The sequence below is a fragment of the Perissodus microlepis genome, chromosome 3 (assembly GCF_051167445.1).
Source record: "Perissodus microlepis isolate ML-2025 ecotype Zambia chromosome 3, ASM5116744v1, whole genome shotgun sequence".
NCBI classification, from domain to species: Eukaryota; Metazoa; Chordata; class Actinopteri; order Cichliformes; family Cichlidae; genus Perissodus; species Perissodus microlepis.
The window spans coordinates 23773537-23801345 of NC_140463.1; the positions used below are offsets into that span (position 1 = coordinate 23773537).

General features: G+C 40.8%; 1 protein-coding gene across 1 annotated transcript; it reads right to left on the reverse strand.

Annotated features, from left to right (window-relative positions):
* Positions 1-84: 84 nt before the first annotated feature.
* usp12b (ubiquitin specific peptidase 12b) lies at positions 85-25996 on the reverse strand. The gene is made up of 10 exons (XM_084923633.1): positions 25833-25996; positions 20880-20960; positions 20577-20660; positions 19421-19550; positions 18646-18938; positions 17472-17548; positions 17298-17381; positions 14573-14770; positions 11556-11634; positions 85-7353 (listed from the first exon to the last, which is right to left on the reverse strand). Exons 1-10 carry the CDS (start codon positions 25878-25880, stop codon positions 7252-7254), a joined length of 1176 nt encoding a protein of 391 aa, XP_084779759.1. The 5' UTR covers positions 25881-25996; the 3' UTR covers positions 85-7251.
* Between the last annotated feature and the right edge of the window lie 1813 nt (positions 25997-27809).

The window sequence follows — 27809 nt, forward strand, 5'->3', positions numbered from 1 at the left end:
ATTACCTCCTCTTTTCTGCATGTATGTTTAAAAAAACAAGACGCTATAGTCAAACATTCTCAATGAAAGAGACTGAGAGCAGAGTTGAGTTATCATCAAAACCAGTTTGTGTTTTATTTCAAACAGTTTGGACACCATCAGAACCAGGCGTCATTCCCAAACTTCACTGCATCTCCACAGATTCAGAATGAACGTCAGACAGCAGCAGCCCCACAAATACAAACACCAAGAGGACAACTTGGTTACTGGTCCTTCAGATCAGTCTGTAGTCGCAGACTCTGCATGAACAAAAAACCCTCCTGTGTTCAGCTGGTACAAAAATATGCAACCATTTAAAAAGCAGATTACCTTACTTGTGTTTACCTGACCTTCATTTTAACAGTGTTGGTCTCAGTGAGGCTGCTGCTACTTTGCACACTAAAAACATACATTAGAGGAGCGTTAATGATGCATTCAGTCACTGTATGTCCGTCACATACTGTGTTAAACACATTTATTTGGTGAGACTGAAAAGGGGAGTGATGTGGACGACCAAACGCTCTGAAGAGACAACTGTTAAAGGAAAAATCCACCTGTAGCTGTCAGTTGACTGCTGCCTTCTGTTACTCGCTGACATATATTCTTAATTTTAGATAAATAAAATCTATAAAACAATAAAAGCAATAATAAAAATGACTAGATGAAAACATTTCTCTAAAAGGAACTTTTTATATTTTAGGGTGCAAAAACTGGCCTCTGTCTCTCCACTTCTTTTCTTCTGACAATATTTTAATACTCTTGGAATTGAAGGTGTAGCTCCAAAGTTTCCACTCTTTGCTGATGACATTTTATTTTACAGTGCTTAACAAATCTATTAGACTACCACCGAATGTAAGGGTTAAGCCACAGCTGCTGTATTTTTACGTGTCTGTAATGACTATTATTTACTTGCACTCCTGACATAAATGGTTTTAGGGGTTGAATGTTATACTAAATTTCTGACTTCTCTGAGAAGTCCACAGTGTCGGCTCAAATTTGAGCATAAAAACAAGAATTCAGTTTGTTTTCTGCCTATTAAATATAAATATAGTTTATTAATTAATTATTAAGTTTTTAAGATATTTCTTCAAAACTTTGACAGGTGTTTTACTTCTTGCAAATGCTTTGGTTGGTTTTGGTTTGCATGGAAGAAGCCAACTTGTTTGCAAACATTTGCCAACTATTTGCGGAATGATGGTGAAACTGAAAATTACAACGCAAACCTGAAACGGAGAATGATCATCTTCATCTGCTTATGGAAACATGTCAGTTTCAGGACATAAGGCACAGCTTTAACTTTCAAGGTGAACAATGGTTGCACACTTTTTCCAGTTAGTGATTGCAAATAGATGGCCACATTTTGTGCAACCACGGCAATCTGCTAAACCCAACGCAATAACAAAGTGGTTTTTGGTGAAATAACCTCTTTGTGACTGATTTCACCCATCGACAGCCGGCAAACTCCAGCAAACACTCCCACATCTTAGCTAAAAAGCTCCCCATTATGGAGAACTTTTGCATTAGACATAATAACGGCATCTGCAATATCTATAAATTAGTGCTGTCAAGCATATAAATGTGAAAGTTAAATATAGTGAAACCTTTGCAGTGGAACTACTTGAAGCTCAATACTAATATATACCATCTCCCTCAGTTTCTGTCAATCCAGTATAGTCGTTTTTCTGTGTTCTTATAGACATTGATCATCATTAGAACTCGAACACAATCAGGACTACACAAAATGAAACAAACACCAACACCAGCTGCTGATTTATTTTAATCCTTTATGTAACCTAAAGTGGATTTTTCCTTTAACACTGTGATCGCATATCAGGTTTTGGACAGTCATGTATTTTTTTGCACACCAACATCTAATAAGAGAATGTCTATAAAGTGAGTGTATGTTAATAAACTCACAGCTCCATTGTGACCATTCCATATATTTGGGTTTGTTTGTTTTGGCCTGCCCGGTGTGCCAGATGGGTGGGGTTTGCAATTTTTAAAGCACCAGGCAGATTGAAGATATCAACCATAAGAAAGGTATCTTTGAGAGATAACGTACACTAATATTCTCGATCTAGATTTGTTGATTATTCCAAGCAAGCAATTATTTATATTCCAATAATAACATCTGTATTTATGTACACATCTCTCACTTCACACTCCCCAAATTAGATCAAAATAAATCCTCAGATTTCCAGAGCTGCCTACATACAGCAGACAACAGTAGGCAATCAAAATTAGTAAAATACATAAAAATAAAAACAAAGCAGAACATCAAAGGAAAAAACGTTAACATGGACATTCATAATAATAATATTTAAATAAAAAGAGCCTTGCTTCAACATAAGCATCCAACACATTGTTTCAATGAATTCTGGTTTTCATATTTAAAAAAAGAAGAAAAAAAAAAAAAAAAAAGGCTTCCAGCTGAATCTGTGGACTTCCATCTCCCTAATAATGTGCTTTTGTGCTTGTCTGTGTTTATTTACATCTTGAGTAGACCTACACTTTGTTTATTTAAAAAAAAAGAAAAGAAATAAAAACAATATAAACATCATTTGGTATGTATGAACGCAACTTAGAGTCCACAGATTCTGTTGGTGTTTCAAGTCATTTGCAGCCAAAAATGACTTTCTTCAGATGTCCGAAAGTTATAAAACTACTAAGCCCCCAAGAAAAAACGAAACACAAAAATTGCGCAACACTTTCCTTTAATGTAGATTACTTCCTTTAAGTTGATTAGTTAAAGAGCAGCACAGACGTGAAAGAGAAATAGTGTTGACTTTGAACCTTCGACTCATTGAGTGAAGTGCTTCGGATGCATCGTCAAGGAAGTCGCTCGATCTCCTCCCAGTCGTTTACACAGATTTAAGAACTTTGAGCCAAATGAGGTATTTGTTGAGTTAAACTATTTGTAGTTGTAGTTTTATGTAACATAAATGGACAGAATGACTTTGGAAGAGGCTGACAGTGATTTAACTTTACCCACCCTGATCTAGATTGGTCATATTGCTATTACCTTGAAACCAAGATAACTTGATCGGTTGGATAACCCATATTTTGCAGGATTCTGCAACATCCGGAGCTAACAGACACACGTCAACTTTATAATGAGGAAATACAATATAGGCACTGCTGAAAGCAACTTTATGCAAACTAGACAGGCTAAATCTCACCTAAACCTAACCAGTGTGCAACAAAGGTCCATATTGGGTGAAAAACAGGGTCTCCTCCTTCAGTCTCCTCATTAGCACTGTATTTGTGTTCAACATGGCCATTAGAGCATTAGAGCACCAAAGCTAGAGGACACCTGGTGTGTAACGGATGCATCTGGATGAGAATGCGTTGGAAAAAGCAGGTTAAGGCCAGGGCTCTGGCTGCACGACGTCCAACTTTAAACTTTCTCATGCTGGCAGAACTAACAGAAAGGCTTATGCAACAAAGAGAGCGAAATCCACAAGCTCACATTATTTTGTAACATATTTTGGCTGCTCTGTGTTACGGACATAAAACCTGAATGATGATAAAAAGTGTCACTTTTCAGAGCACTTAAATCATTCTCTGAAGAAATGAAAATTACTTTGCAGTATTTTGGGGGATGTGATACGCCTTCAAGACTCAACCTGAATTCCCTTACATTTGTTTACTTTTTAACTCTGGGAGTCAGGACTTTGGGCTAGGTTGTGGTAAAGTGAAAACACTGTACAGCCACAAACATGAATGCTGTTACTTTCACTAAATTGCACGATTGAAGGACAAAATGACAAGTTTTCTGACAAATATTTAAAAGTGCTTTTCAGTTTTAAAAGCGGAGACAAGCGACTTCACCGTATTGCGATGCACCCAAATCCACATGTCACAGGTCAAGCAGCAGCCCTATTTTTTATTTATTTATTTTTTTAATTTGACTGTACATGTTAACATTCAAAACTCAACAGCTATATAATATAAACACCTTAAAGGCTGCATAGAGCTTTTTTTCCAAATCCGCTTTGCATCTGCTGCAGCTCTGTTACGAAGGAGTGATAGCATGGAGGCTTATCAGCTTGGGAGTGTAAAATATACAACAAAATAACTAAACTCGGGTTTAAAAAAAAAAAAAAAAAAAAAAGTGTAACTATATTTGGTTTGTGCAATTAATAAGAAAATAACGGAGGCGGAAAGGGTTAACCCACAGCTGGAAAGCGAGACCGAGGCTTTAAAAAGGCTTCTGCTTCTCCTCAGATCAACTCAATCAAACCCTGTTTGTAAGTTTTAATTCTGTTTCTCAAAGTTGGCAAGTTTAAGATCTTTAAATATTTGGTCTTCATCATACTAGAGAAACGCAGTAATTTGAAGACCTGAGTTCAAACAGGCAGTCAGGTATGCAAGCAAATATGTCAAACATGTTGTGACCCTTGAAATCTTAAATTCCGAAAGTTTTATTTGGAAGCAACTGGAAGACGTGACGCTGGACTTTCAGACATTTTAAGGACAAGAAAGAAAAAAAAAAAAAAGAAGAAAAAAAAAAAACAGACCAAAAAACACTTCTGTGTTCTGTGACTGTATTGGACACACAGCCCTAGAGACCAGCTGGCGGCATTTGGCAACCGCTGGTTGCTAGGGAAAATTGTATGTTCCTAGATGGGTTGGCAAGTGGTTGCCTTCAGTAGCTAGCATGGAACTGGTCCCAAAGAGGTATACGGCGCTGAACCGAATGCCCCCTTGCGATTTCTTTGGTTGCTAGCAGGTTGCCATGGTGACCGGTAGTTTGCATGAAGGACTCACAAAATACTCGACAGCAACTGCATAATGTGTGACGCAAACTGGAAAACTGAGACCTTTAAAGTCAAATATCGATAAAGCAACCACAAGTTGGAGGTTTTGGATGCAGTACCCTGGCAAAAGCAAACAACCACTTGCCAACTGGTTGGAGGATAAACTTTTGGTCACCGGATAATCACCGACTTGTCTGTAGGCCTGTGTGACTGAAGCCTTGCCAATCTGAATTCAGCACCACTAAGGTGCTGAATTCAGCAGAGCCTGTCAGCAGCTTTAAGATGAATCTGTAGTAAAGAGAGCTTGAAAAAGTTCTAAATGCAAAAGGTGTCTCTCAAGTTTCTAACCCCTAATGGGGGGTCGACCCTTTGGAAGTAGGTGTTGTTTTTAGACATGAATAAGTGCAGTTTCTTCCTTAAAGCTGACAAGACCAACATCACCTGGATGACCGAGAACCTACACAAACACATTCATCTGTAATATCATCTGTAATATCCTGAAATAAGAAGAGAGAATGTAAACATAAATCTTGGTTATACTTATGAATTTTACTATGTAACCCAGTTCTCCACTTTTACCCCTCTAAAGGAAGACTGCAGTTAATCATTTTTTGTCTAACCTACCTACATATGCAAGTTTTACTTTTTTCTTTTTTTAACTAAGGAAGAAGAAATCCTGCCCAAAATTATCCAGTTATGTGATCACTTGAAGCACTACTTACTGGAATCACTAAATGCTCAGCTGATTAATTAGCTTCAATCAGCTGCCCAGAGTAGCGCTAACATTCAAGTAACTCAATTTAGCCCAGGCTGCAATTTAATGAGCATTTCAGAAACAGTAAGATAACCACGATGCAGCTCATCTCACAGGATGCTTCGCCCCTAAATCTGAAGCTGCTGTTGATGCTGAGGAGGGGAAGCCATTTAAAAGCGGCTGAGACAAACATGCGAAAGAGATGGTCTTACTGCAATAAAATAAACCGTGTAGCCGAGCATCAGCGGATCACATCCGCAGACCTTTGGCATCACTCAGCGTTACCAAAGGCTGCAATTTACGATTCTGGAGTGGAAAACGTGTTATGTAAAAACCTGACTGCCTGCCAGAGCTGCAGCTGCACGAAAAACACTTAAGCCAGAGTCAAAATTGGCGTGGCTGAAACTGCGAGATGAACCAGCTGTAGAAGGGTAAAGGCGTGTGTGCGCAGAGAGGCATCCATAAGCACATGAGACAAACTCGACAAACTTCGACACTGCGTGTCGTGTAGTGTGTAAAGTGGATATCAGAGCTGACTTAAAGGGGGAAAAAAAAGCACTAGTCTCATAGTGCGTCCCTTTAAAAAGAAAAACAAAAAGTACAAATGTGCATATTGTGGCATCTTTAAAAAAGTCAGACATGTTACAACAACACATCCTCGAGAGCAAAGGAGCGTGTGCTTGCTGTCAAAACCATGAGAAGCTGGCATTTTAAAAATTAGCTTATGCTGTTGAAATACTTCCTTTGAGCTCTTTTCCCTCCCCCACTGTGGCACCACGAGTGGCTTTAGACACTTTAGACTTTAGACACTCTAGAATCTAGAACAGGACTGTTGGTGATCCAAAGGACTGGATTAAAAAATATAACATGTGGCAAAGTATTCTTTTCTTTAAACAGGGTTGTTTAAAAAAAAAAAATTATACAAGCTGCAAAATTGTACTTTTGGTCAACTGGTTTCACTTTTTTCTCTTTATTTTTTTAGTTAAGAATTTTAAACCTGAAACAAAGAGCCTTACTCATGAGTGTGGGGAACATTGCAGCTCCATCAGCACCTCCCTGGTGGCTGGTTTCCATTTCAACCTTCGCCTGTAACACTGCGCAGGACGTGATTGGCAAAACTTCACTATACAAAACACCGCAAACTATCATCAAAGCGCCGCGCTCACATTCAAGCCGTTCACTCACTACAGGTAGTGTCAGTGGTTTTGCTGTGACAGGTGGGACTTCTGACAGTGCCGTCAGACGTTAAGGGAATCTTTGGGGGAGTTGCGTGTCAGTGCAACAAGCCACAAAAAGGGCCGACTCGGACCTTAACCCCCGACACCAGTTGCATCCAAAACAGCTGGTTATGCCGCATCATCTTCTCCTGCTCGTCCTCCACATGTCAGCCTCTTGGATTGGTCAGTCTGCCCACAGTGCAAAGCGAGTGTTGTGGAATCTGCCAGGGGGGGTGGGGGGTTCTAGTGGATGTTTTTTTAAAATATATTTTTAAGGTGCTCTGCTGCAGCAGTGTGGACACAGAGGATTTGAACGGTAATCCAGAAGGCTGTCACAAGACCTGCCGCACACGTCTCAACCCGTCCCGAGTGGCACTCCAGTGTAGCTCCGCCTACAGGAAATAAGCCTGGATACTTAAGTGAGGGCGGAGCAGGTGGCTGCCATAAGCCCCTCCCCCCTCTGTTGAGTGACAGTCTGTTGGGGACTTACGACCGCCTTGGTTCAGTCTCTGGACTGGTAGAACAGGATGTATCCTGACTCAGAGTTCTTGGAAATGTCCGAGGTCAGACCGTAGAACTCCTCGATCGCCTGCGCGTCAATTTTCTACGACAGAAGACGACAACAGAGGTTAGAACCCGTATCAGGATACAGTAATAACCTGGATCTGGTTCTCCTTGTTTTTGCTTTCAAAGCAGTGTTAACTTCACTGGCCAATAGGTTTCCAACCCCCCCCCCCCCTCAATAAACAAAAGACAATAACTAAATAAAAACTAATACAAGAGGACCGAAACCATGATGAAACAAGAGTATACACATGGACAAATGAGACGCTGTAACTCTCACCGGTTAAAACTTTGATACTTAATATTTTAGTAAACTGAATCAAACTCAGCTGTAGTCTATTAAACTTAGCACAAGAAGTAAGGAAATTTGTCTTCGTCAATTATTCCGACGGCCCCGTAAAATGAAAATGCAATGTCATATAACAGTTTTAAAAAAATATATATCTTACAAAAAAGATTTACGAAACTTATTCTGCAAAGTTACCTAACTTTAGGCATTTAAAAAAAAAAAAAAAAAAAAAAAAAAAAAATCATATTTGAATGACAGTTTCATGCATTTTCTGACCATGATTTTTAGGGCACCTCTCCTCATTCATTTGGACAGAGGCTTCAAAATAACTATCCAAATATCTGCAAAGATGCACAAGTGGGAAGAAGAGTTTCTACGAGGATCCAGTCATAAAATGTGAGAATTAATAAAGTGCAGTTTAAAATTATCAATTTACTTGCGCCATTTTAGCAAATGTGTGCATAAATAAGGAACGAAGAAACAATATGTTTATATGGAAGGTTTTGTGTGCACAATTCTCAAAATGAATAAATAAATTACCATTTATTTATTTTATTGTACTGTTTTATCTTCATTTTATCTTGTTTTCTGAATGTCACTTAAGCTTTTCTAGGGGTTTTTACTTCTTTTGTTATTGGATGTCGTCTCTGAAAATTCCTTTTACATTTTCCACCGTGGTTGAAACATACCCTATTATAAGCACATCCAGTCTTGCTTATATTGATAATTGATGAATATTGTCTGGCTCCTATTCAATCCAGCAGTTTTCTGGGTTAAGTAAAGTTATGGGAGCTAGAAAACAAAAGCTGCACTTTTGGAGTGAAAGATATCGGGGTCATAATTGTAGAAAACTAAATAAGTTTGAGTTCCACGAGGAAACGGCAGAAACAAGCAGCCAAAAAGGGATCAAAATAACTTATCAGAAAAAGAGTTCAAGCTAAAACATAAAACAGAGAGAGGCACGCAGAGTAAATCTCCATAAACCATAAAAAATAAGTTAATCTTTCTTCTCTGCAGGCTCAGCAGAATCTTCCAGACCAGATGTCTGAGCGGGCCAAAGTCCCGCTGTAGTGGAAAAATACTGTGGAGTTTTTATCAGTTTTAACCATCAGTCCCTGATGACTGACTGAGCTCTTTCCTGCAAACAGCAGGGTGATGTCTCCTACTGCCGAGGAGATTTAAAGCAAAATAAACCATTCTAACTGGGAAAATAACGTGTACGTTAGATATTTGATTTGGCTGAACTGCTACTGCGAATGCACAGAGAGGAGCACATGTGTTTAAAATGACCTCCAAATGCTTGAAAGTATTTTCTAAAACACTAGCTGTGACCTCTCGTGCTATAATATAACCAAATCAACGCCGGTGTGACTATATAAGGAAAAACCAAACATTACAAGCATTATAAAAATGAATATTTTGGGGGCACAGGTGTCCTGGACTGCATTAAAGTATACTGTTTCACCTCATAAAGTGCACCCCGACTGTAGATGTGTTTTACATGCCTCGTTTTCTGTCTTTTTCTACTACCCCTTTAGTATAAGGCAGTAAGGCAGAGCAGCTTAAAACAGACGATATATACAACTAGAACTTTATTTATAAGAACTATATTTTTCCCTCTGATTATGCTAATTAACTGTGATACAACATGGATGTGTGTATATCCACAAAAAGCTGCTTGAAGCTACGAAAAACTACACAAATCTGTAAAATTGTAAAGTTAAAACACACACACTCACACACACACACACACACACACACACACACACACTTAAAAAAAATAAAAACATAAAAAAATAAGGACAAACTGCAGTTAGCAGACTTTCTTTTGTGGCTTTAAGTCATCGCTGTAGGTCAACCCAACAAACATAACAGTTTAAAAAAATATTATATAAAATATATATTTTTATATATGCTATTGTGTTTTATCCAACTTCCCTTGTGTTTTGTGTAATTTTGCAGCATTTTTCTATTTGTAGGTGTTTTAAGTTGCAGTGCATGTGAACTCTCAGAGCCACCGTACAATAGTGTCAGTTATTCTTATCCAACTGTATAGAAAAGTCTTGAAACGGCTAACGCGAACCAATTCATTCAGCATCCAGTTGGAACTGATGCAGTGTTGGGAAGGTTACTTTTAAAATGTATTCCACTACAGATTACATGCCCCAAAATTTATTTTGTAACGTATTCCGTTACAAAGTATTCTGAATACTTTGGATTACTTTGGATTGGAGGTTACTCGCCATACCAATACCAACTAGAGTTTTAAATATTAATAAAGTAACGGAATACAGTACATATGCAGAGACCATTCTCACCAACTTCTAATGCAAACACAGTTCTCCCCCCCCCCCCCCTCTAAGCAGGCTCGGAACCCGACAGAAAGCCTATCCCATCTAGGGACGCAGCACAATAAGCCTTTTCCTTGTAAATAACACTGTTAATAAAAATAACTACTCCTGACGTAGGTTATTTGAGAATTAATGAAGGATGCTAACACTGGCTGAGACTGTACATCTGCAGATCAGTGTCTCATTTACCACTAACTACAGACTAAACGTCAGCAAGCTCTGGAACGCCTCATCGTGACGACTGCACAGCCAGCGAGCTGCTGATAGTTTGATTACTGTGGCATACCTTTCCCTCTGGCATCAAGAAAGAAAAACGTCAGACTGAAAGGTTACTTCGCTGAAACACAGCAGCACGCCGAAGCTTAGGCCGCGTGATGTGGCGGGCCGCCAGTGGCTAAAGAGCTACAGCAGGCCATCGGCTCACACTGCAAACTTAGCAGAGCTGCACTCCCTGTATGGCAGGGATATAGATGCTGGCAGATCTCCCTGTTTGGATTGATGGTTCATCAAAGTGTCACCATGTTATTTAATGTTTTTAAAGTGCTGCGTCTTTTCCTTGCTGACATGTCAGCTACCGAGATGACAGCGTGCTGAGTGGAGCTGGGAAACCGTTTAACGGGGGCTGAGCACTATCACGCATGCTCCAAGGATGTCAGACTGTTGTTACTATGTAGACAGCCATGTTTTCCCTCCGCTGTTGCCACATCAGAGAGGAAAGCAGATGGTTTTGCAGCAGAAGCACATGGGTAATCAGCAGAACGGCAATTTCATGACAACCAAACTCATCGGAGGGGGGGGGAAAAAAAAAAAAAAAAAAAAAGTGAAATCATTAGCTGCTGTGTAAAAGTTCAAAATAACAAAAAACATATTCAGCCTCTATGTCTGCACCACCTGCTCAGAGACGGTGAAAATTAAAGGAGGAACGAGGGCTGGAGCACACAGAGAAACAGTCTCTCATATTTGTAATGTAAAAAAAAAACAAAAAAAAAAAAACAAACATGTCCAGGTCATCTCAGTTTATAACACTACGACTGAGATGAGTAATGATTCAATTAAGAGAAGGTACACGGTGACCATGAGCGAGAAAGGAGAAAGATAAATGTCCAATAAAAGCAGGTATGTTCTCATCGCTCATCTTTTTTCCTTAATGGACACTTTTATCCACCCGTCATCATTTATCCCCATCGCTAAACCCAATTTCGGCTCCTCATCAGGCTCAGGTATGCAGGTCAGCCCGCTGCAGGAAGTCCAGACAAAACATTCGGGAGAGCCAGGATAGACTGTGAGCCTGGAATTCCTGTCTGGTTTTGGATTAGATGGGAAGCTTATGTGGAGATGGGAATTTTAATCTTTCAGTCGGTGCTCAGTCTGATGTGAGCTGAAACGCTGATGCTCAATTTAAACAGTTCACACTTGTTTTACCACCTTTAAACTGATCTGGTCTTTTTAAGGGGGTCTGTTAGACTCATTATGATCATTTCCAGCTCTGCAGTTTTATTGGCTATGATTAATGTGAGCATCTGCCACTGTAGCAGCACAAAAAAAGAGAAAACTACTTATAGACGTCTGATTTCCTGTAAAATGCAGAAGATCGCTTCTCACCTCTACGATGTCGTCGTCAAACAGCAGCCAGAAGCCATGGCTCTTGACGATGGTGATGTAGTGTCCGCGGTTTGGACCGCTGCAGGGCACAGACACAGAGACGCATTAAGAAATAAGACAGCAGAGTCATGATGATTCTCATCATCCTTACTGCCAGCGTGGTTTTGTTTTTGGTAGTGTTTGTGGGTCATTCTGACAGCTGGAAAAGTTTTGAAGGAATTCTGATAAAACTTTGTGGGGGTGTCGAGCAGGGTTGTGTTAACAATCCATTACAATTTGGCTTACATCCAGTAAAGTCTTCAAGGTCAACTTAATGATTTATTGGTGGCAAACTGACAAAAAGCCTGATAACTTGTAAGCGTGCTGTTTTTTTGTCAACATTTAAAAAAACAAATGCAACATTTGACCTCTGACCTCTCCTTCAAGGTCAATAGATTGACCTTCAGATCAAACTGATAATAAAGAAATAACTGATAAGAAAATTAGATCTATTTAAAACTATAGTATTACCTGTTGACTAAGTATTGTCAAGAGAATGAGCTCTGATTTGAAAAATGTGTAGTCTAAGAACATTATCTATTACCTACTCCTACATAAACTCCTGATCCTATAAATACTGTAAGTTTTAAAGAAATTCTTCTTCTTCACAAAGTCAGTCAGAGATGGATTATTTTTTAAAAACTGGAAGAAAAATCATTTATTGTGAAAATGTTTTGCTGTTTTTGGTTGTTTCACGTTGTCAAAAGAGACCAAAACATTGGTGATGAACTGACGCTGCTGTTAGAAAGATGTTCACATCCACACGCAGCACAGCACGAGACAGTCTTTGTGTTTATCCATGACGTCTGTCCTCCTGAGGAAAGCTCCGGTGTTAGATTACATCTCATCTGCAGGAGGAACATAGTCGAGTGACTAATGACTCGCACATGCTCGCTTACACATCAGCTGACGTCAACTCATCGGCTGACCGGACTTAGCGAGCCAATGGACACCGATTCAAACAACGAGCAGCCTGAGGCGAACCGCAGCAATGCAGTGTTTACAGGGACACATGGACTTATTTCCTCTTTATATCTTTATCCAATAAATATCTGATGAATGAGTTAATGAGCAGTTTTTTTCTAATAAAAAAAAAAACAAAACAATAACTTTAGGAATATCCCCTCTATGTCCTCTGAAACAGAATCAAGAGACAAATTACTTAAAACCAGATGTTTCCAAACATATTTCCATATATTTTTATTTAGTGCATAATTGAAGGTTTAAAAGAACTTTCTGTAAAATTTAAAACTGTTAAAAAACTCCAAAGTCAATTAAAACTATCATAAAAATGTGAGTAAACAGCAGCTGTGACTCAACACAAAAATATGTGTGTGTGTACGGTGTTGCAAAGATATCAACTGAAGATCAACTAGGCTGGACTTTGGGGCAACGCCAATTTCAACCACAAGATGGCGCAAGGAGTTACTTACAGGTTACAGGTAGCTGATTTTTATGCACAGTGGCAGCTTAAAGCATAAAGTAAAGCTTCTTGAGAGAAAGAATATCTCAAATGAAACAGCAGTGTGTTATGTGAAAACATCTACTGATATGCTGCCCCCTGGAGGTGAAGTGTTAATTAAATTTTGCTGTTAACAGAAAACCCAAGCCTCAACACATTAGATCAGGTACATACAGTCGATAAAGCTGATGTGGGTAGTACAAATTATAAATGTTTTACATTGTAACATCTGACATGTAACACTACCGTAATACTACCAAGTGCATTTAACGTGATTGACCACACCACAGCTACCATAATGATATCCATCAGTGTTTGAAGTCGTGTTTTGAAGCCTTGAGATGACCGTTTCCATGGTCGCCATCTCGGTCTTTTAAAATTTGGCGTAATGAACTGCACGGTGGTTAACACCGTTGCCGCACAGCAGGAAGGTCCTGAGTTCAGGTTGAGGTCTTTCTGTGTGGATTTTGCATGTTCTCCCCATGTTTGCGTGGGTTCTCCCCAGGTACTCCCAAAGACATGCAGTTAGTTGGTTAGTTAATTGGTTATTCTAAATTGCCCATAGGTGTGAATGTGAGTGTGAATGGTTGTCTGTCTATGTGTTAGCCCTGTGACAGACTGGCAACCTGTCCAGGGTGTACCCCAGCTCTCGCCCTATGACAGCTGGGACAGGCTCCAGCGCCCCCTGCGAACTTGAAAAGGATAAATGGAGGCGAATGGATGGATTAATTGCACGCATGATGACTAATAATCCTATTTTTCTTAAATTTAAAATGGCCAAAATTATTAAAAAGTAACCTTCATATTTTATCCACTATGACCTGAAAATTAGTGTTTACAGAGGTCAGGGCTGAGAGCAGTTTCTTAAACTGCAATTGAAAATAATGTTTAAACATTCTCTTTTATACCATCAGTATAACGTCTGGGTCATTGAAAGACTGAGAAAACAGCGAGGATTTAATGAGTGACAAGGGAAAAAAAAACAAAAAACCTTTCTGTTATTTTACATGGAAAAGCCAAATCACATTATTTACTGGACACACCCTCACAAAAACACGGTGGGATGATGATAAAGGTCGGCTTACGAAAGGTTACAAAACTGAAATGAAGCCTTATTTCCATCTGGTTCATAAGTAGAGTTCACATCATAAGAAAGAACTGGAAACTGAAATGTCAGCAGTTTGTTGGAGCAAAATAAAAATAAAGGTTGGAGGAGGGGTGCCATTTATATGCAATATAGAAACACTTAAAACTCTGATAAGTATTAAATGGTTTTATAATCATTCAGCAAATTACTCACATATAATGTGAACAATGTCTGCTCCTCGGACTGTTATGAAGACTAAATGACTCATTTCAACAAGACTGTTTACAAGTTTGATCTGCTCATTTTTAACCATACAACACAAACTAGACTAGTTTGTGCTCTACTGCATGTCTTCCACTTATGCAGCTGCAAACATTCACATCAAGTTCAAGACAAAAAATTAAAGTGAAATAAAACAATAAACTCTACCTGCCACAGTGCACGACGACAGCCACCAGGTCGTACAAACGATCTGGGTTGGTTGCGTCCCCGGACGTGTTGAAGAGGCGGAGCTCCAGGGGGAAGACAACGCGATAGGACAGTTTGGTGTAGCGGTGCAGCTGGTCCATGTATTTAAAGCGCTTTAGGTGGAGGGCGAGGATCATGGGTAGCTTCTTTACCCTCATCCTGAGTGAGAGAGATGAGAGAAATATTGATTAAAAAATCTTTGTCTTTGAAGACTGAATTGTTGGATGGAAAAAAAAAAAAAAAAAAAAAAAAAAAAAAAAAACCTTTTCATTTTGAAATTACAAAAAGCAGAAACACAAAAAAGGCGCGCAGTACGATCGATCTTTCCCCGACAAAAACCGAGAGGCTGAAAGCTTTCCACGCCAGTCCACAGACCTCCTGTCAGGAACGAGGAGCATGTTTTGTGTTCCTCCCCCTAATTTGGCAGAACCTTTTTCGTTTGTGCTGCTCTGCGTTAATGCACGCTGCAGACGCTGGTGTTGGCATGGGCCTTTCAAGCTAATGGATGGTGCTTGGTGCACTTAGCGGGCTCTCAAAAACATTTGCTGGTACGTATTTAATAAACACGTGACGCCGTATGACGGACGCCATCGCGAGCAGAGAAGAAGACAAAAAGAAACTCATATCAAAAGGCAACACTGACAGAGGGACGTCCAGCTGCTGTTCAGTTGTTAATAATAGACTTCGCATTAGACTGACGCCCATGACGAACTTCTCAGAATGTAACAGGAAGGCAATGGTTGCTATAGCAACATCAGATGTGGTTTGTGGGGTACCGTCTAATGGAACAAATTTGTCCACTCAGAGAAACTTTCAAGTGGTTGTACTGCACTTACAGCTGTGTGACAGTTACAGGCTGTGATAACCGCTCCTACAGTGCGTTCCCCATGCACTCACACAGTCTTGTAATCTGTTTCTGCAAAGCACTACAGCCCTGCACCGTCAGCGCCGGGTTTATCAAAACTCAAACATCAGTATTCATGGAAAACCAGTGTTTGGTCATCATGCAGTGACACGGCAGCTGCTCTGAACAGAGTCAGCTGATAAAATGCACGAGCTCATGCTTCAGCGATGATAGACTGATGTAACTCTGATGGAATAAAAACAAGAAAGTGCCTCATCTTAGATTTTTACTGAACAAATTACAGTTTATTTAACCCTCTCAGGCTCAAATTAAACTTTTTGTTGCTAATGCACAACCAGGTCCTGCAGTGGTACTTCTGAGTAAAAAAAAAAAATCATAAAATATGTATATGGGGTAATCAGGTTGTTAGTTTTTAACTGTTGCAAATCGGCAACGCCTGCCTCGAGAGGGTTAAAGACTTATGACTGTGTGATATGTTTCAATTTTACGTGTAACAAAACCTCAAGCATGCCCCCAAGAGCTTCTGATTATGCCTGAAGGTGCTTCTACCACCACTAAGAATATATAACTAATTAAAATGTAAATTTAACTGCAGTTATGGCTCCCAACATCAATTACTTTTGAACAAGTTGGTTTTGTGGTTTCTAGAGATGTGCTTTTATCTCTTCTTTAACCCTATAACTGCACCATGTTTGATACGTGAGCTTGTGAGACCGCTTTATCATCAGTGCTGGGTTTATTTCAGAGCTTAGCCAAGATGGAAAGTCTAGTAATGAGTGACAAGCTTTTCTTAAAAAGTTCAACAAATGCGTGGCGTTTCAAAAGCTGCAATTATGATTTTCTGTCAGACTCGACCACCTCAGCGAGAGTTTTCCATGTCAACAAAATGCTTTATGTACTTGAGTCGCCACAGATTGTGTACAAAAACAGAAGAAAAAAAAATTACAGCGAAATCTTGGATATGCTTAACACACACACACGCACTCAGGACACACTGAACTGCATAATGACTGCTCGCAGTGACCAGAGTGCCTGTCACACTCATAATCTGCAAAAAAAAAAAAAAAAAAAAAAAAAAAAGCAAGTAGGATTTTTTTGCACGACCACGACACAAGCCCACACACACACACACACACTCTCTTGAGTGCATCGCTGACACGCTCGCTTGCCGTGCTCCACATGACATGAAGCGCAAACGGTGGCTGGAAATAGCTGACACGGTTATACGGTGGAAAAGCAGGTGGTTAAAAATTATGCTTTTGTCACTGGAAATAATGCCGTGCCACTAATATTGTACTGTAATGCTGCTGCTGGCACCTGATGGTAACAGTTTCAGACTTCGACGTCGGCAGCATGTCGTCTATGGCAGCGGCTCATTGATAAAGGATGTAAAAAGCCCTGCAGTTACTTACATTCGGAAATGCTGCTGCCTGTGAGCAGCAATAGCTGACAAAACGTTCAGTATTTTCATCCTGCATCATCAGAAATGCCATCAATGTTCATTTACTTCACAATAAAGTAAAGAAACACATTTTTGGCACTTGTTTTTAATTTAGGGCCCGTCAGAGACCTTTTCATACTGGATTTCATTGTTTACATTAGCTTCTCTGCGCCATCTGAAAACCTGCTGAGACCAGCAGATCCTACAGCATGAAATGTATGCATTTAACAATCAGGTGGAAAAAGCCTTTGTGAAAGAGTTCCCTGGTAAGAGCTCTGTGTGCTATCTGAAGGTCAGGTAACAGAACTGGTTTAAAGGCAACAAAAACAAAAGGTGATGAAAGAAAATCAGAAAAGTCACGTGATGATGATGTCACTCACCTTTTCTGGGCTTCCTGTTTGCTGCGACACTGCTCGCAATAATACTTGTATTCACTGCATAACGTCTCTGTGTTACTGAAGCCCCTGATGAGCAGAAACAAACGCCGTCACTAAGATCAGCCAGCATCATTTAATCGTTCTTTTATTTATTGATCGCTAATAAATTTGGCGTACCTGAGACAGTGCGTGATCGACGTGTTCTGCTCCACATCCACAGACAGATCCAGGAAGTCCTCGTCTTTGCTGCTCACCTGAAACAAAAGCAAAGGGCGAACGCCCAAGGTCACATGGTGTGTCGTTATGACAACGGCATTAATGACCCAATCGGTTAAACGAGCAATGTGGAAAATTAAGATAAAAATTAATACTCAGTGTCTCACACAGATTTTACCTGTAGTCAAGTCTAGAAGCCAGATTAATGGCTTACTGAGAGCTGGGTCGAGTTTCCTGTGTTACAAGAAGCTCTTCTTTTAAAACACCGCGCTAACATAGACTGAACGCAGGTCCAGACTTTTGGGTTAAAATCATCTGGAAGTGTGACGCTTTCACCGATTTGTTTATTTACAGCATATTCTAAGTGTCATATTGATTCTATTTAATATGGGCAAGTTGTCAATCTGTACCTTACTGAAACCACTGATTGAACCACAACTTGTGCCAGTTTGCAGTCATCAGAAATAAACAGCAGCACTGAGCTTGGTGATAAAATATTTAACTTCAAAAGTTTATTTTGCCCCTCTGTGTGCTAATCTCATTTGCAATGCTGTTGCATTCTTCTGTTTTGTGTTCTTTGGAGATTTGACACTATTTTATAGTCATCTGATCACGTCTCTGACTGGAGGACGTGACACTCGGAGGGATTGTTTTGTGCAGAAGAAAAGTCATATAACCTGGGAAGGGTTTTTACATGAGCCCACAGGAAGCCCTGCTTTAACACTAAATTTGATAACCCCCATCGTCATACTTCTTCACACCATCATCATCTCTGACTGGGGTTTCAGGTTTTAGAGAAGCAGATAACACAAAGAAAGCCTGACTTTGAACTTGGACAATTAAGAAGAAGATTTGCTCAGACTGATTTTGGTGCTACTGCCAGCTGGAGGCAGTCACAGATACACAAGACACTCCAGAATACACACTCTGTGTTTGACAAGGGGACAATCAGGGAACAGTCTGGACTTCCTGGAAAACGTAACTATACTATAGCAATGGATGAGAGGGCCATTCCTCCTTTCTGGAACACGAGGAGTCGCCCCCTGGTGACCAGTAAAAAGAATTCAGGTTTAAAGTCACGCCCATCTTCTTATACTGATCTGCAGTTCAAACTCAGAGTACTCGAGCCACTCACAGCTTCACAGTTGAGGCAGCGCGTCTCGTTGGTCAGCGTTCCTTGGAAGATCTCGTGCACCCAGGTCTGCTGCGTCTCCTTCCCTCCTTCCCCTTCTCCACCTCCTCCTGATTCGCTACCGCCTCCTCCTACTCCCCCTCCTCCTCCGCCCACTCCTCCACCTCCATTCTGAACCAGTTTTCCGTTCTGCTGCCGCTCCTGGCTCTTCTCCTCCTGGAGAAGGTCAGCGATGGTGTTGAGAAGGTAGTTGAGGAATTCGTGGGCGTCCTGCTGCATGTAGTTGTCAAACAGCTCTGAGAGGAACAAAATAAAAATAGCAAGCAGAACGAAACATAAATAGAAAACATAAAGAAATATAGAGGCGTGAGAATAGAGAAGTGGAAAGAGGAATATAGGAAATAACAGACGTGAGAAGAAAAGAGAACAAAGAATAAAGAATGCTTTCCCCTTCAGGATCTGGCTGACAATTATATTTCTTCAGCTGCGATAACCCTCCCCTTCCTCTCATTCTTTTCCTTTCCCCACTCCATCTGCCTCATCCCCTTTCTCCCCCGCCAGCCTCAGCTGTGCTCGTCAATAGTGAGATGAAGTGGGGTTAAAACAAGCGACTGATGGGGGAAAGTCTCCGATTTTACTTCGACTTTTTTTCTTATTTCGTACACAAGCAGCAGCTGCACAATCTGGCAGAGCTGCAGAGTCGAAGCGTTCGACCTCAATGAATATTCTTTCTGAAAAAAAGGAAAAACAAAGTTCAGCATCATGCTGAGTCACTCACCATTTTCCTTTCTCAGCCGTGAGATGAATTTCTTGGGCGGGATAACGCCGACTTTCTTCTTCTGTGTGGCGATGCTGTTGAACAGGTCAGCCAAGCAGGTGAGCAGGGACTCTTTACGGCGAGGCTGCACCTGAAGAGAAGAAGAAGAAGACGGAGATAGTCAACGTTACGCTGTAAAAGCCTCAGCAACTCAGAGATAGTTTAACATTATCTTATCGTGCTACACTAGCCTGAACCTCCATACTTGATCTAATCTATGGAAGTCATGTTATGTGAACTATAGCAAAGAATGAATGAATCGTCAGTTAACCTAAATCTTTCAATGATGAGGATGTACACATTCTGGACAGAGAGGAACGCTGGTTTGAGCGGGGGGGCAAGGAGGCCATTTACAGGATAGACCATCTCTGAATCGAGGAGGGTACATCCTTCACTATCTTACATTGCTGTGATTGCAGCCATTCCCCAATTCTCTCTAAATGTTGACAAACTAAGCAATCTTATGGCTCCATCACAACAGAGTCAAAAGAGGACGACAACTTCCTTGCAACTAGGTTGCTCCGTGATTTCACTGAATTTTAGTAGTTGGTTGCCCAGATGTGGAGTACACAACACTTGCAACCTCTGGACAGGCCCAGGAGACTCATGGGATAAACTGCCAACGTGCAATTTAGTCAGTCTGCACTCATGAGGGCACTCATTGCTTGCGTCACATCTTTTTACAATAGAGGACTTGACTCAGCTGTTTGAATTCTGGTTATGGTCCTACATAGAATCAAGGCTGTGGAGTCCCGGTGTAATTTTGCAGTTTGATAGCCGTCCTACAGCAACTAAGTCAATATTTGTAAAGGAAGGCTTCTAAGTAATCCAGATCCAAATAAAAATAAGTTAAAATAAGCTCAAATTAACACATTCAAACAGGAAGTTGAGGCTATCAAATGGCTATAATGGTATACAAGATGAAAACCTATGAGAACCATTGCACCACAAACCAAGCACCAGATTTGGCTCAATTTAAACATCTGCTTTTTATGAAAACTTAAACGTGTAACTCTCTAATACAACCCAGTCTTTCATATCAATATGGCATTTAGCTGTGTTTGCATTCTGTCAGGGCACCAGGTTTTATCTCAACAGTTCGTCTCTCATTACTTACCTTGTACGCCAGCACCTTCTCCCTGAACGGTCGACAGAAATACAGAGCCTGCAGCACTGAGTTACAGTAGCAGGTGTTTCCAAACTAGAAAGAAAAAGGAACAGAGAGAAGGCCAGGGGATTTAGAGGAGGGCACATTTTCTGCTCGTTTACACCAAATAAGCCACGGCAGTACTAAAGAAGTGGCCTGACAACTAAACATCCGGTGTGAATCTTCAAACAGACGGACATGATTAGTAGCTGCTGGCTGTGCTCTGCAGTCTGCAGCAGGTAAACGGGTGCACGGCCACCACCAGATACTTACATTAACCAAGCCAAAGTAGTGTTCATTTACGGGAAACTGTTCCGGTCCAATCTCCTTTTCCAAGGCAGAGGCATTGGCGCCCTGCAAGAAAAGAATTAAAACAAGGAAAAGAATGACTGTTTTATTTATTTTTTCCTGAACATTTTCATATTTTTTGGATGTGTAACAACTTGCAGTCAGTGTTTTTGTTTTAATGAAAAATGATCCATTAAACTTCCTTTGTTCTAATTTCCTCCTCAAAGTTTTCAGTTTTTCCTGCTCTGTTTTTTCTCTGCTCTGCTGGACTTTTAGCCATCTGCTTGCTGCAGCTGTGTTTTTCACTTCACATCCTCGGTTTCTGCATTTTATTTTCCTCTGCACACTGACGAGCCCCATTAATCACATCTACATATATGTAACCGTTTAAAAACATGCTGAAAAGCAATTTTATTGATACCCAAAATGTGAAAGCTGACTAAAGTGAGGGCAACACATTCCGTCAATCTAGAGGGATAGTGTTGCATGACTTGAACATAACCTGCTACGGTCCAGTTTATGTGTTCAGCATTAGTTACCATGGCGATCTAGCCAGGTAAAAAGAGAAGATGCCTTCTTGACACTGAGAACTCGGGACTTTAGGCTCAAAGACACATGACCACAATTATTCCCAATGTGTGCAAAAAGTTAGCAGTCTCGTTTCCTCTGAAGTATTTGTTACACAGACTGGGCCGCCCAGGTCGTCAAAGCAACTTTTATTCATCAAGATAGCAGTCTTATTTTATTGCCGTCAGTTTGTGACTGAACGGGGGCGAGTTGACCCTTGGACTGATTGTGTCACAGCTGCTCAAAACTTAATGTCAGTTAACAAACTAGTGCAAACGAGTCTGATCGGAACGTCACAGATTTAAGGCAGAAATTTAAAACATTTTTAAAAATCCCTCCACAAATTGTGACGTAGCTTCTGCAACGACAACTTAACCACAAAAATTACACAAGCTCATGGCAGCATAACCAGAACAAAACCAGCTGCAAACTGGTCGAGTCAAACCCACTACTGCACTGGCACAGCTGAATCAGGCTGACTGCTGTGTTTGTCAATTAGACAGCAAGAGTGACTGCCTGAATCTGACTGTTTGGAGACAAGTTGCCTAAAACCAGGAGACCTGCTGTGCAACTGCTCTGTGACTGTGGTGACCCGCAAGCTGAGGGTGTTCCACACCTCTGGTCGCTAGAACTGTTTTCAATTGCTGAGCAACCACCGATTTCTATTTTTGCAACGAGGCTGTAGTCCTGTTTTTATAGCTCTAACGTGACTGAAACATTAGTCCCACATTGATTAATCCCGCAATTAATCAAATTTGAACCCCCATCGTCATCAGGCCATAACTGGACCCTACAGAGGTCACACAGGTAGTCTAATTCCTCCAGGACGGCCATTGCGAGGAAGGTTTGTTGCAACAGAATGAGCACTTCCAGAGCTACAAAATGACCTCCAGCAGGATACTGGTGTGAATGTCTCTCACCAAATAATCAGAAACAGACTTCATGAGGGTGGCCTGAGAGCCTGACGTCCTTACACAACTCTACCACCCCACAGTTTTCTGTAGGTTGATCCTGATGTGGCATCCTGTCCATATCATATTATAGATATTCAACATGACTCCCCCCCCCCCCCCCGTTGAGAGCTGAGCTGTTTTCTTTGCAGTGCATTTTGCTTCTATACTTCCACTCAGGGCAAGCCTGCAAAGAAGTTTAAAGTAGCATAACATAAAGTGAAAGCACTGCCCTGTTGATTTTGTTTTGTGTTTGAGCTGCAGTAGAATAAATGTTTTTTTAAAAGAAGCACTGCATTTATGTGAAGTGCATTTTGACAGATTCATAGCACAGCGTGGATGTGAAAGCAGGGCTGTGTTTATGTGACAGTGCAATAAAAACACTTCTGAATAACACTGACATATAACCCTGCAGTCCTGCTAGAAACCGAGGATTAAATTACACCAGCAGGGAGAAACAGTGCGAGGCGAGGGGCATGATGATGATGATGATGAAGATGGTGATGCTGCTAACGCTTTGTAAAGTCACAGACAAACACAACCTCCGAGCAGCACGGGGCTGTAAACAAAAACAAGCTCACTGATCTCAGAAAGGCAAACAAAGACGACAGCAAACATCTGCGTGCAGAGTGAGGCGGTCTAAGCGTGCTCTGAAATCACACATTTTAATTAACTCATGCTTTCTTTTTTTGGTTTATGCCGATTCTGAAACGAGCTGCACTTCCTGAACTGGTGGAAATGAAAGTTGAAGTGAAGTCGGGGCAGCACGAAAGGCTGTTAGAAAACAGCGCGAGTGGAAACTCTTAAGTGGCTGTTTTGTCAGACACCGATCGGGTTTGTTAATCATGACGATCGGTCGGGAGGATGCTAGGAAAGCATTAGTCTGTCTGCCCTTTTCCTGCCCCCGTGCTCCGAAATAACTCGAGTCCACGAGACGAGCCGTGTCTGCTGCGTTTTAAAAGAAAATGAAGCTTCTTTCCTTTATTTCTGCTGGACAAGCGCACAGTGACAGGAAACCAGGCGAGGCAAAGATCAGATGTTATTCAAGTAACATGATCAGGATTTTTTTTGTAATCTTCCCAGCTCAAAATTAGTGTTTGAGTGGTGACCAGGCATGTAAGCATGACTGATCGGAATGTAACTTTGGGAATGAGTGTGTAATAACGTGTTTTATCTGCTCCCATCTTTTCTTATAAAGCGTGACAATGAGACTCATTTCTTCTGTCTCTCCTCAAAGTTCACACTGAACTACAAATATATCTATATCTACCTACTAGACCTCAAGCAGCTGCTCTCCCTGAATACACTTTTAAGGTGGTTTAAGGTGGACCAGGGTCCTGTACTACCAAACAGTGCAACAATCCGAGTAACGTTATTTACTTACTATTGACAAGTCAGCAGGCGGTCACGGCATATCTGTTGATTTCTAATCTCAAACTATCTGTTACCATAGTGATGTAGGCTAACCCAGGGTTAACCCTGACGCTGCCTGGTTAAGCCCAACTCTGTAAACTTTGAGGATAACTTCTGAGGAAATCCATTTCACAAATAACTATTTTATATAATTTCATGTTTGAGGTTTTATTTTAATTGAAATCTCAATAAACTAAACTGAAACTTTACAGTTTGGTTCAGTTATTACTAACCCTGTTTGTTGAGGTTTTAGGCTTCGTCGCGTGGAGCTTAGCTGTGTGCATGTTCATGCGTGTTACTAGTCTATGCAACTGCCATGGATTGGACAGGATTTTTCTTTTTTTAAATCTCACACCATATTATCCTGGTTCAGTTAAGGTTAGATTAAATAATTATTTTTCTTTTGAAATTTCCCGATACTCTGGCCACATAGTGCTACTCTCAGCTGCTCCCTTATTCACAATTAGGCCTCTGTAGCCTTGCGTGTTAATTTGGCTGATTTTTTTCCCCCCTTCAATGGACGCACAACCACAGAGGGGGATTTATGGTCCCTCTTTGGATCAAACCAGAGGATCTTTTGCTTGTCAGGTGAATGTGTAAACCACTAGTAATTTAAGCTTCTACTTTTAAAAATACAAATCCACCTTCGATGGACGCAAAGGCAGTTTGTTTCAAAGATGCACTTCACTGCTTTGTTGTGGAAACACCAACGCTCTGAACCCTGCAAAGGTCCACCGCCTCACACTTCAAAGGCAGACGAACGCTTGAATTCGGCCGTGCCCCGCTGTGGCTTGTGCAGCTTTTGTTTGTGGCTTTCGCACTTTCCATACAACCAAATCAACTTTCTGTGGAAACAAGCACCATCCGGCCAGCACCTCGTAGCCCGCAAAGGTAGCAGAGACGAATCAAACTATTTTTTTTCTGTCTTGTAGATCAGAATCAGAATCAGAATACTTTATTAATGCTGGGCTGTTACAAAACACTGGATAAGAGCTTACACACGGGAACAACAAATGAATGACAAAGACTGCAGCAGGCTTCTCCAAAGCATCTGCATCACCATCTGTCCTCCTCTGAAAGGTGCAGCACATGCAAACAGGACAAGTTACAGTCAGAGGTTAAGCTTGAAGCAAACGCAGAGCTGGTCACATTAACAGGAAACCGGGCAGTGTTAATGTCTCACGTTTTCACCTTCAGCTTCTCTTTAACGAGTGGAGTGTGTCTGGGGAAATCTTATTTAACTCCTTACAAGGCATTACATGTGCAAACGTAAACATGGCTCCAGATCTGATAAAGAGGGCGGTATAAAAAAAACAAAAAGAAAATGCACAGTCACACCCAACAACTTTGGTTTCCTTTAAACTGTCCGGGCTCTTCTGCCTTGCTGAAGGCTTCTTTATTTTTTATAGAAGTAAAGCCAAACTATTAGCAGGTCCACGGTGGGGGTTGGGGGGCATCCAGGGTGTATCCCATGACAGGAACTGCTGGAAATTTTCCACCAGTTACACATGAACAGGCAGTAGTCAGCTGGCTGAGCTGTTTACATCCGCCCATTGTCTGCCTATCACACCTTTGACTTACATACGCAATGGTGCAACAACAACTTTGTCATTTTGAAAGCCCGTAAATTTTATCCAGGCGAGTCCAGAGACTGCTGCCGTGAGAGCTAGCATGCTAGGCTAGCTAGTTTTCGCCCTTCTCCGCGTAAACAAACCGAGGCTGGCTGTTAAAACACGCTTTGTTTCCCCGTGAAGCTCCTCTCCTCTTTCCACACAGAGGTGCGGGATAAGCACTGGTGAACTGATGCTCCTCGCAGGCTCTACAACTTTCCCGAGAAACCCTGACTGACTGATGTTTTTTTCTTCTTTTAATTATGTTGTCCTGTCTGTGAGGTTAGCGAACAGGCTAGCGGAGCAGCTACTAGCCTAGCGTCCCTGGGAGGGGGGACCGGACAGAGGCGCAGCGCATTCACGCCCCGCGGATAAAAGCACCGGATTCGGCTTCTTACCATCGTACAAATCGAGGCGATCTTTCGGACTGTCATCAGTATTTCCATCCGTAAGCCGCCATGTTGGACCGAACCCCGATGGTGAAATAATCAGAGCCGCTGCGGCTGCAGAGTTCCGAGAGAGCTTTCTGACCCTGTTTGATAAACCTGTCAGAGTACACGGACCGACAGAGGGCGCTTCCGGGGAGGGGGTTGATTTTCAAAATAAAATGGCTTAACGTATCCTTCACTGTTAAGCAGGTTTACAGGTGTAGTCAAAAGTTTTATTTTGTTCTTGGGCATGAATTTCACTGGCCATTTGAAAGCTTTAAATAATGTCTTTTAGAGCTGTTCTTTTTCCTATCATTGTACAGTAGTAGCTAGCTATCAAGTTAGCTAGCTGCTAGACTCTATTGAGGGAAAATGAGGACAGTAGTAGGATACTAGAAATAACCACCATAGTTAGTAAGAGTGCCACAGGTACATAGCAGGGGCTTTATGCTGTGAGAGGGAGCGAAAATTGTATTTATAATAAAAACAAATAGAATAGTAAGACTGAGATTGTGCTAGATACTAGTGCAAATTGCATTCATAATAATATAAAATGATTGTTTATTAATTATATGTAGGAGCAGCAGGATGAGACAGTAGTTAGCACTCTTGCCTCACAGCAAGGTGCTGGGTTCAAATCCACCATCTTTCTGTGTGGAGTTTGCACAGTTTCTCTCCGGGTGTACAGTTTGCGTGGGTTCTCGCTGGGCACTCCAGCTTCCCTGACTTCTAAAAACAAGAGTTGCATGCACAAATGTAAATTTATCTTGGATTCACTCAGATAGGCTGTGGTGTTTAAATGGTTGTTAGTTGGTGCTAAAGTGTGACAAGAAAGTATCCTGCTACACTATTAAACCCACATCACCAGGTTGAACTGTTAACACAAGGCAGGATGGATCCATGCTTTCATGTTCTTTACACCAAATTCTGACGCTACCATCCAAATATGGCAACAGTCATCGAGATTTATCAGACAAGGCAACACCTGGTGTGGTCTTCTGCTGCTGTTCAGAGATGCTCTTCTGCATACTTTGGCTGTAATGAACAGGTACTTGAGTTACTATGCATTATTATCAGCTCGAAGCAGTCTGGCTGTTCTCCTCTTACCGCTGGCATCAACATCAGTAGATATTTTTTATAGAAGTTGAAAAAAATTCCACTAAAATCTAATACGCCACATTTGACTTTTCCATATTTTATGGATACTTTGTGTTTGTTTTGGTAATATATAACATCTGACCCACATTGTCTCACACAGGGATCCTGATTATTAAATGATTAATTAAAAAAACAAAACAAAACTAGAATATGAAAGAGAAGACTTAAATGAGACCAAAAATGAAAGCTGTTTTATGGTTTCCAGTTAGTTTGTGTTTCTTTGTTAAAATTTTGGTTCCGACTGTTGAAACAGTGATGTGTGAATAACAAATTTGCAAAACTTGATGCAATCACATAATTAGACAAGTTAACTAACTTATATTGTAGTTACACTAATTATTTCTCACAACTCAAGAAAACTAAAATCCTGTCAGGAGTTAATCTACTGACACTCTTATTTTATTTTGAAGGTTAATCACCCGTGATTTTCCGGTTCTAGTGTCGCCGACTGACTTCGCTGCCGTCCACTCGGGGATAGTTGGATTCTGTGCATGAGGCTGTATTTGGCGGGCGGTGCTTCCCGTGTCAGATCCGCTGGAGGAATAAAAAGTGTGTGGGTTGTTTTTTGTTTAAAATGAAATAAAATGCCTTTCATTACATTCCACTGCTAGCATCTAATACGAGCACTTATTTTCAACCCTGTTACCCTACATATAAAACAAACATTACAAATATGTGTTTAAAAAAATCAAAAATATTATTAAAAACATTTCTGTGGTTCTGAGTAGTTATTTGTCACAGTTATGTCTTAATCTATAAATAAAAGTATTACATCTATTTTAAACAGAC